The 10,246-nt window shown below is 35.0% G+C and overlaps 1 protein-coding gene across 1 annotated transcript; it reads right to left on the bottom strand.

The window, feature by feature from the left end:
- Nucleotides 1-1,332: 1,332 nt before the first annotated feature.
- LOC5579163 (arrestin domain-containing protein 3) lies at nucleotides 1,333-2,965 on the bottom strand. The gene is made up of 2 exons (XM_001664207.2): nucleotides 2,601-2,965; nucleotides 1,333-2,543 (listed from the first exon to the last, which is right to left on the bottom strand). The coding sequence occupies exons 1-2, from the start codon at nucleotides 2,734-2,736 to the stop codon at nucleotides 1,531-1,533; spliced, it is 1,149 nt and encodes a 382-aa protein (XP_001664257.2). The 5' UTR covers nucleotides 2,737-2,965; the 3' UTR covers nucleotides 1,333-1,530.
- Between the last annotated feature and the right edge of the window lie 7,281 nt (nucleotides 2,966-10,246).

The raw sequence follows: 10,246 nt of genomic DNA on the forward strand, positions 1-10,246 counted from the left end.
GTCAAATTACGCGTTTCTACAAATTCTAGTGGAATTAAATGGTACAGTACTATATTCGATTTTCATTTATTTATAAGTATTCCACTAAACAATTCGAAGGTTTATTATTATTTTCAATTTTGATTTTTATTCCATTTTGATTTTTATTTCCATATTTTGAGAAAAAAAAACCTTGTATGAGGATATAAACAAACATAGCAAAACCTAGATGGTAAACATACATGTGTGAAAACTAATAGTCTCAACCATATTAGTTTTCACACATGTATGTTTATCCATTTTTCTGACCAGTTCTTGAATTATAGCGATAAACGTCATCGTCACCTAATGCTTTGAATCTTAGAGAGAATATGAGATATTTTTACATCTCGTACATTGTTTTCGATCCATTTATAAAATAAATCATATGTATTAATCATATATAATTAAAGTACATAAAAAAAATATTTCTGAATTTTTGGGTCACCCTATTCCACAAAAGAGCACCCTAATAACGAAATAAAAAAATACGGGTCCAAAATTTTTAAAAAAGGCATGACTAGAACAATTTTTAAAAATAAACAAAAAAAGAAATTTTTTTTTCGAACATCGACCGCCTTGGGGACGGACCAGCACAATTGTGCTGGTCTGAATTTGACCCTAAAAAGTTCATAGATTGATAGAATAGCCAAAATAAAGAAAGTTTTGTTCTACGAGATGATGAGTTTATAAGGTAAATTTTGAAATAATCACTCAAATATGGTCCGTCCCGAAAGGGTTATACAACCGGTGTCGTGGACTTTGTCGCCAAACGATAAAAAATGCCGGGGGTCCAAAATATATACCACGAAGGTCCAAAATGTATTGGTGTGTCCAAAATAATGCAAAACAGTGCTTAACAATTCAATTATTTTCGACGTTTTTTGGATCCTATATGACCGTATGGACATTTTTATCTCCTAGAGGAAGTTTTTTTCTACATTTTGGAATGTTCTTTGACTTGGTTACGCTGTGCAATTAATTGATTGAGACAAAAAAGTAAAATCACTTCCTTAGGGGGTCCAAAATACGACCGTTACCCTACTTTTTGATAAATTCTCTTCTCCTTTGTAGGATAGCATAGCGAAACATCTACCGAACAGCACACCAAGTTGTTTGTGAAGTTCATATTGGTCTAAAAATTTAATGATAAAAACAATTCTAATATGTGTTTTGTAAATTAAATCTAATGAACTCAGCTCCGTAATGCCTATGGGCGCCAGCCTGATCAATTAATGATTAAGCAAAAAAAAAACATACGGTATTGCATAGAAAGGAAGAGGAGGTTCGTCATCATGACATTTATAAGACTAGTTAATTTATCATGAAATATATTCAATAACAGGTATACATAGAATACAAATTTGAATTCATAAATCAACAAAGGTTAATTAGGTCTATTTTTCATCGACCTACAACTCTCAAAATCAGCCCATAACGTTTACAGTGTTGTAAGATAAGACGAATATGTAAAAGTTCCAGATTAATTAAAAATCACGATAATCTCTTCTCTCATTCCTCGCTGCTGCTGTTCTCCCTTGCATAGGCCTGTTGAAGCGAGCTCAACGGATACAGACTGGAATCGTTTTCAGCATACGGCGGCGGTGGAGCCGTCGGTTGGTCCCGATTCAACCCCTCGGCAAGTTTGGCCACTCCGGTAGACATGGCAATCTCCAGCGCTTCCTCCGTTTTGGCCCCCACCGACCCGATGACGATCGGTATGGTCAGATGAATCCTCTGCGGGGACAGCTTCGGCTTGACCAGAACGTCTATCTCGTATCCAATCTTCAGGATTTTACTTTGACGGTCTTCAGTAGGAGTGATCGGTCCAACTAGGAAGTGCTTCTCGAAGTTTTCGTTGGTTTGCCTGGCTACTGCGGAAGTCCTTTGCATCTCGATAGTTTCATATTTGATTAGTTTGTTTTCGGCGTAGAGTTGAGTGCTGTCGATGACCTGCACTTGACTCAGGAATTTGACCACTTTTTGAAATTTGACAATGATTTCGGAAACGTCCTCCTTGCTTAGGTTGTGTACTTCGAGAAGGACTTCCAGTGATTCACCGGGTGTGTATAGCGACTTGGGAACCGTTGCTTTCACCATCAACGGTGCGGACTTGCAAATCCAGCAGTAGAACCTCAGCTGATCTTCCATTTTTATAGGTTTCTTCATATTTGCACTGTTTTCGTCGAAATCGGTCTTGGCAAGCACGGTAAACGGGAGCTGAAAGTTATGGTCGTATTTCCAAGGTCGTTCAAGGGCGACCTTAACGAGATACCTCACATGGCCGTACTTTCCTTCCATTGAAGTAGGAGCCGATGGCGGAATGTTAAACCGGAAGTAATAGTGGGTGGTTCCCGTTGCAAGATCAAGAGGACTTCCGGTCTCCGATCCGACTACATAAGACTTCTGTGCAATGAAGTCTTCACGACCCTTGAACTGCGCTTTGGTTTTCTTATTCTTCGGGCCATGAGGAACTTTGTCTTCCCAGAAAGTTTCTGCGAACCCAGTAATGAACAAGCAAATACCTAGAAATGGAAAAATACAGCGCAATAGAATTGCAATATTGCACGATTCCAACATACCTCGAACTTTTTTCGGTTGAGTTAACGTAAGGCTAATCGATCCAGATGCCGCCTCACCCGCTTTGAAGATTCCATTGGGATTGTTGTCGAAGCGAATATCGCAATTGACGCGTTTCGAAGCTTTCTCCTTAGGCATGATGGATTCAAAGCATATTGCTGAAAACTCTTCTTTCGACTAAATTGGGCACAATCCTAGCACAATTATTTACTACTGATTTTATCGAAATGTCAGACAGCTTTACTTATCAGGAACCCGATCGGTGGTGGGATTACCTTGGTCTATTTTATCAAACTTCTGTTTTGGATACCGAATCATTGCTGATACCGTCGTCAACAGTCGAGCAGCAAGTGATTCATGGGAAACGAGCCTATCGGATTCGATCGATGATGGAACCTTATATTGATAAAAACGCTGTGCTCCTGTTATTTACAGTACACAGTACCTCCCTCTATCAATTTGGGGGGACAGTTAGGTCTAACTACCAGATACCAGGAGTAGTAAGAGATTGGTTGGAGTTAAGAGATCACATGCGTAAGCGCTTCTGTAAGGAAGGGGCGTTTGCAAGCACAGGTATTTTTTTTCTTTATTAGTATTATTCCACACACTTCGAAAAAACTTTGTAATTTTGTGTCACTTAGCACCGACATATTAAAGCGAGCTAAATGACACAAAATTATGTTCAATCTTATTTTTACACGATGATGGAAAGGACGAACTTTGTAATTTTACTAACCCACAGATCATGTGTGTAATTTTAATACACGCATTGTTCTTGTACATAACCTCAATAAATCTGTAATAATGTTGCCCAAATATTAATTCAACTATCGGAAAGAATAAGAAAAAAACGAACAATTTGTAATCATATATTTCACTTTATTTATCTGCTAGCACTAGTCCATTAATACCCGTCAAAAAATTAAAAGAAATACGCAATTGTCCTCCTCCGTCGTTCGAATTTCTTCCTCCGTAACTTGTTTTCCCAGAACACAGCGCAAACTTTTCTTCTCAAATCCTGTTGGTGACTGTATCTCATAGCTTACACGACTGAATGTTGCAGGAAGAAAACTTTTCACGAGACACAGGAAATGTTCAGAAATCTAATGATTTCCATTGGAAATCGATTTGTTGCACGGCACGCCACTGATTGTAAACAAACTTGACGTTTCAACAACGCGTAGGTCGTTGATATGGTATAATCATGTAAATTTATGTCTTTTAGAATTTAAAATTAAGGTGTGTGCTATAATTTTGAAAGAGAACTCTTTTAATTGACGTTACATCAACTATGACACAACAATAAGTCTGTTCCTAATTTGTGACCTGGTTTATTGTGTCAGTTTATTGACTTAAATCACCTTTAATATTAAGATTTTTTTAGTGTGTAGGTGTTCTGTATTAGACAACAACACTATCCTCCTAATTTGGTAAACAAATTTAAGCTTTTATTGGAATTTGGTGACAACATATTACATTTCATTTGTCTTAGCAGTACAGATTTATACAGGTGAGTTGATTTCACCTGCGTATAAGAAAAAAAATAAACGCTTTCAATTTACTTAACATAACTTAACCTAAACATTTAACGCATTAATCGTGGGAATAGAAGTTTGCAACGATTTTTGCCTGAATATATGAATTATTTCATTTGACGTTTGTTCCAATATTTCAGCATTGGATATTCTATGTAACTCATTGGTACCAGAGAGGAAGCTTCAGAATCGTTTTCAAAATTTTGTTCTAAATCCTCAGCTCTGCAGGTACCGTTAAGTCACCAGTCACCGTGCGGCCTCCATTCACCGTGCACATATACAAATTCCTACAGAATATTCATATAATTTTCACAAATTATTCTTTTGTCAGCAAAATAAGATAAAACTGATGAAATGAAGTTGTTTTTGTCACAACGCATTTTGAAAAACCTAGTTAATGTAGTCAAAATCATGTGAATTCTGTTTGATTATGATATTTTTCAACACTCTTAGTACAAACGCCAAAAAATCATTTTTTTTTTTCATTTTAACGATAGAGTATGAAATTTTTCAAAATTTCAACAATTTTTCACTGTGCATACTATTAGTAAGATGTATTTAATCGTATGAGCAATAAGACTCTATGCAAATTAGAATTTTTTATTTTGTTTCAGTCGAAACCCAAATGCACGGTGAATGGACCCTTTTCAATATATATGGTTCCTATTAACGTGCATTAGTGTAAAAGGCATGTAACTATTCGGTAATATTAGATTTATTGTTATGTTGTCATTAAACTACTTCATATTTAGTTTTTGGGTGAATATGGAATGGTTTAGACAATACAGTCAAACCTCCTATAACGGTTTTAATAAAAAAAATAATGATTTAGACAATTTTATTTTTTTTATGGTTTTTATTGTAAATGATGACTTGAATACTCTTAAAAATGAGTGCGCACACTACTAGCAACATAGTTGCACCATCAACAACGTTTCTTCGAGATACAAAATTAAATCATGACGAAAACTATACGCACGGTGAATGGTGCACTAGTGTGCACGGTAAATGGTGACATAGAACGGTACGAGGCGACCTTAACATTACATTTTCAAACATAATGTTTGAGTATTTTTTTGTTATGCATCACTAGTTTTAGATTTTTCCCTGAATTATTATATAATTGCACGCTTCGTAGTGGTATTCTAGTGCGCTTCAAATTATTTGGAAAAGTTATATATTTTTTGAAGTGCAAATATTTCTTAAATGCACGGTGAATGATAGCTTGACGGTATTACAACATTGGTGCAGCATACAACATGGCAGGTCTGAAAATTTGTTTGAATATCAAAAGCTTGTTCTTTAGACAAAGTTTTTTTTTTATTTTTTTTTTTTATTAGTATCATTCCTAACATTACATTCATTTCTTATATCTAGGTGTTCTGTGTTATTAGACAACACTATCATCCTAATTTGGTAAAACAAATTTAAGATATTATTAACATTTTGTTAACAACATATTACATTTCATTTGCCGTAGCAGTTCAGATTTTTTATAGGTGAGTTGATTTCACCTGCTTATGAGAGAAAAAACGCTTTGAATATACTTAACCTAACTTAATCTAACCTAAACATATAACGCATTAATCGTGTTAATAGAAGATTGTAACGATTTTTGCCTGAAATTATTAATTATTTTATTTGACATTTGTTCCAATGTTTCAACATTGGATATTCTATGTAACTCATTGGTACTATACCAGGGAGGAAGCTTCAGAATCAATTTCAAAATTTTATTTTGAATTCTCTGCAGAGCTTTCTTCCTGGTATTACAACAGCTAGTCCACATTGGTACAGCATACAACATGGCTGGCCTGAAAATTTGTTTGAATATCAAAAGCATGTTTTTAAGACAATGTTTTGAATTTCTATTAATAAGGGGATAGAGACATTTTATATATTTGTTACATTTGGCTTGAATGCCCTCAATGTGATTTTTGAAAGTTAAATTCTTATCTAGCATGAGCCCTAGATACTTAACTTCATCTGACCAATTTATTGGAACCCCTCTCATCGTGACAACATGTCTACTTGAAGGTTTCAAATAAAGAGCTTTTGGCTTATGTGGGAATATAATTAGTTAAGTTTTGGAAGCATTAGGAGAAATCTACCATTTCTGCAAGTATGCAGAAAAAATATTCAAACTTTTTTTGCAATCGACTACAGATGACACGCAAGCTTCGTCCTTTGGCGGAGAGGCCTGTGTCATCCGCAAACAGGGATTTTTGACATCCCTGAGGCAACTCAGGTAAGTCAGATGTGAAAATATTGTATAATGTTGGTCCCAAAATGCTGCCTTGGGGAACACCAGCTCTTACAGGAAGTCTTTCAGACCTGGAGTTCTGATAATTATCCTGAAGTGTACGATTTGACAGATAACTTTGAATTATTCTAACAATGTATGTTGGATAATTGAAGTTTTTTAATTTTACAATCAAACCTTCATGCCAAACACTGTCGAATGCTTTTTCTATGTCTAGAAGAGCAAGACCAGTAGAGTAGCCTTCAGATTTGTTGGAACGGATCAAATTTGTTACACGTAAAAGTTGATGAGTGGTCGAATGTCCATGGCGGAATCCGAACTGTTTATTGGCAAAAATTGAATTTTCGTTGATGTGGGCCATCACTCTGTTCAAAACGACCTTTCCAAAAAGTTTACTGATGGAGGAAAGCAAACTGATTGGACGATAGTTAGAAGCTTCTGCAGGATTTTTGTCTGGTTTTAAAATTGAAACAACTTTAGCAATTTTCCATTTGTCAGGAAAATAATCTAATTGAAAACAACTAAGAATGATAAGCTTCTTTCTGGAAGTTGCTTGATGAGGATGTAGAACATTCCATCATCGCCAGGAGCTTTCGCATTTCAGAATGTTTCAATAATGATTCTTACTTCTTGAAAAAGGTTTCTTGATTTCATGAATCGAAATCCTGAGTAACTTGATTTACAATTGGACAAGTGAGTACTAAATTAAAATTATGCGCACTTCCAAACTGCATAGCAATTTTTGAACTTTTTTGTCATTAGTTAGGAATTATTTTGTTTTCTCTTTCAATGCTGGAATTGGCTTCTTATGTTTTTTTTTTCTAAAAAAAAGTGCTTAGAGCCAGGATCAGATTCAGAAATTTTATTTTGAAAATGTTTGTTTCTTGATTGAAAAAAAAAATTGTATCGCGAGTGCATTGAAATTGCCTTCTACTCACGTTTTTAAACAGATCAAGATTTCAAGTTCATCGTCCATAATCACGGATCCGAATTTACTTCACATTTTAGTATTGCAATGCCTCTTGCTTCAACAATGGAATTTGTTAAACTTTCGAGAGCATCGTCAATTTACAATTTTCTTTTGCAAAGATTACTATCGATGTTTCGTTACTTAGAGGATTGATAAATTTGAAATTTAACAAGGACATGATCAGAACAAAAGCCAACTTCAGGAATTAATCCAGCGATTTCTACAGGTGTTTTTTTTTTTCAATCATATTTTTCAGCATACCAAAAATTCAACTAGATATGCCTCTAAGAAAAATAGGAAATAATTTCTGATAGTGTTTAATGAACTACTCTAGTGATTACTTCAGGTGTTACTTTTGAGATTTATTCAAGAACACCTCCGAAAACAACCAAACATAGGCAATCCTGAGAAAATTGCTCAAAAACATTACTTCTTCAATCGATCATGAATTACTGCAAGGGCAATCCTTAAAAATATTCTAGAAAAAAAATCCAGGAAGAGTTTATGAACTCATTCTAAACACTTTTCTTGAAAGAACACCAGAAATCTAAGAAAAACCAGGATGGAATTTTTTAGGAATCTCAAAAGAAATTCGTCAGACAACAATGAGTTCGTCTATTTTTTTCTTAAATTCTTAGCATAGTTTTTTTGGCAGAACCATAGAATGATTACCAGAAGTAATGTTGTGGAAAAATATCTCTAAGAAAAGAAATAGACAAATCTTGGTTGAAAGCATCGACACTAAATTTGAATTGATTCCTGAACAAAAATAACGCTTTCGAGGACAATATCTAGAAAGAATTTAAGTGTATCTAAAATGTACTTCAAATTAAGTAAGAATAATTTAAGATAATAATTGTACAACAAGGGGTCTTTTGGATTAAATTCGTGAATCATTTTTTGAGCACGCTTATGTCTAGATAATTGCAAGATTAGATTGTTTTATTCATTTTGATTACTTGAACTGGGGTAAATCCAAGTAAATCATTTACTTCATTTATTTATCATCACTTGAGAGACCTTTCAAGACGTGCTTGAACAAACATTTAGTTTTATCGTCGCCACTAAAAAAATGTATACCTCTTCTCTTCAAGATGATTTCGAAGTAGTTCGTGAGCTTTGAGGGTTTCCGGGAAAACACGATAGTCTCCTTTCTTCGCGATTTTGAAGGAAAACTTGATTTCCCAAATGAAGTTCAAGATCTCCTGCCTAAATCCTCCGAATTCGGAACAACTGACCACGATAGGCGGCACTCTTTGTTTCCTCACTTGAGTCGAAGAACCTGGGCTAGAGGCTGCTTCGATTTTTGAATGAATTGATTGCTCATTTGGGTGCAATTTTTAACAAAGTCTTTTTCACCCTTGAAAGGAAGCGTGCATTCCAAATAAGCGTCCTAAAATTGTTGCGCTGTCTAGCAACAATTTTAAAATCCCTTGCAACGAAGTTGTAATTTGCAAAAAAATATTCCTGTTTGAAGTACCAACCATATTCTTGTGATCTTCTGAAACGTTTTTTTTTTCTTAATGCGATGTTTAAAATAATTATCACTGCCGAGGGAATTCTACGTCCGTGAACGGGTCTAACGTCTAACGATAAATCTAAGGCACATGGATCGAAAAAGTATAAATAGGTATGAAAAATTGTTCTGAGTAGAGGGAGATCCCCCAGTACCGCAAAACACTCAATACCAGGGCTAGTAACGACAAGTGGTGCCAAAAACCAGTGACCAGATTTGATAAAAAAAAAGTGACCAAATAGTAACCTATGGGTTTCAAAAAATTTACTAAAAGTGATTTGGAAGTCAACATCTACTGGTGGTCTACTACAGATCTTTGTCTGGTGAATCACCAGTGGTGATCTACCGCAGATGTTGTTCCCAGATCCAGGGTTGGTTGTAAATCTTATTGTGTACTGTTGAAAATCGAGTTTTGAAATGAATCCCAAAATTTCAAGATATGGCTTACAAACTGTTTTTAACCACGATCGGTAATATACGTACGACGTTATGAAATCATCAAATTAAATCTGAATAAACCCCAAAAAGAACTCAATTGAGAGCTGAAACAACAGGTTTTGAAGCAAACGATTTATACAGCGGCAAAATCTGTAGACAACTATATTAAAATACCTCGTTAGACATTCCACCGAAGCAAGTGCGGAATATTTCATTTGAAAAATTTCATTGCTGATGTAACGCAAAACTGCACCTTACGCGACTTTAAGTGAATACCCCTAATAATATAACCTAAGTGTGTATTAATTAAAAGATGCCTTAAAGCCTTTCGAGACGTAGCATGTGCTGCATTGAAGTGCTTCGGAAAGCCCAAGCAGGATTGTTCGTTTTCAGGACGCAAAGAATTTGTTTTTGTTTTCTGTTTTAGCGCGTTTTGCTGAGCAGTGCTTCGGAAAGCCCAAGTAACACTGTTCGTTTTCGGGACGCCGAGAAGTTTTGTAGTTCGCGTTGTGTGAGTGCAAAAAGACATTCGTATTCAGTCGAGGATTACCTTATGTAATAGACCATCAGACCATTATTTAATATTATATATTGGCTTTTCTCGGTGACAACAGATCTGTTGTCACCGAGAAAAGCCAATATATAATATTAAATAGAAGTTCACGGTGATCAATTCAACCAACATCAGACCATTACTTTATGTAATAGAAACCATCAAAATTTGCAAATTCTGAAAAAAATCAGAAAAAAATAGCCGTCATTTATCTCGAAATTTTTGATCAAAAAAGGTGAAATAGGTGACTTTTTGTTGAAAAAAGTGACTTTGAAGAAATGTCTTAAAATAAGAGACTTTTTAGTGACTTGCTTAAAAAAAATGACTCGCTATCAGCTCTGCAATATCGGATAATTCGAAAAATTGAGAAATC

The sequence above is a fragment of the Aedes aegypti genome, chromosome 3 (genome assembly GCF_002204515.2).
Source record: "Aedes aegypti strain LVP_AGWG chromosome 3, AaegL5.0 Primary Assembly, whole genome shotgun sequence".
Taxonomy (NCBI): Eukaryota; Metazoa; Arthropoda; class Insecta; order Diptera; family Culicidae; genus Aedes; species Aedes aegypti.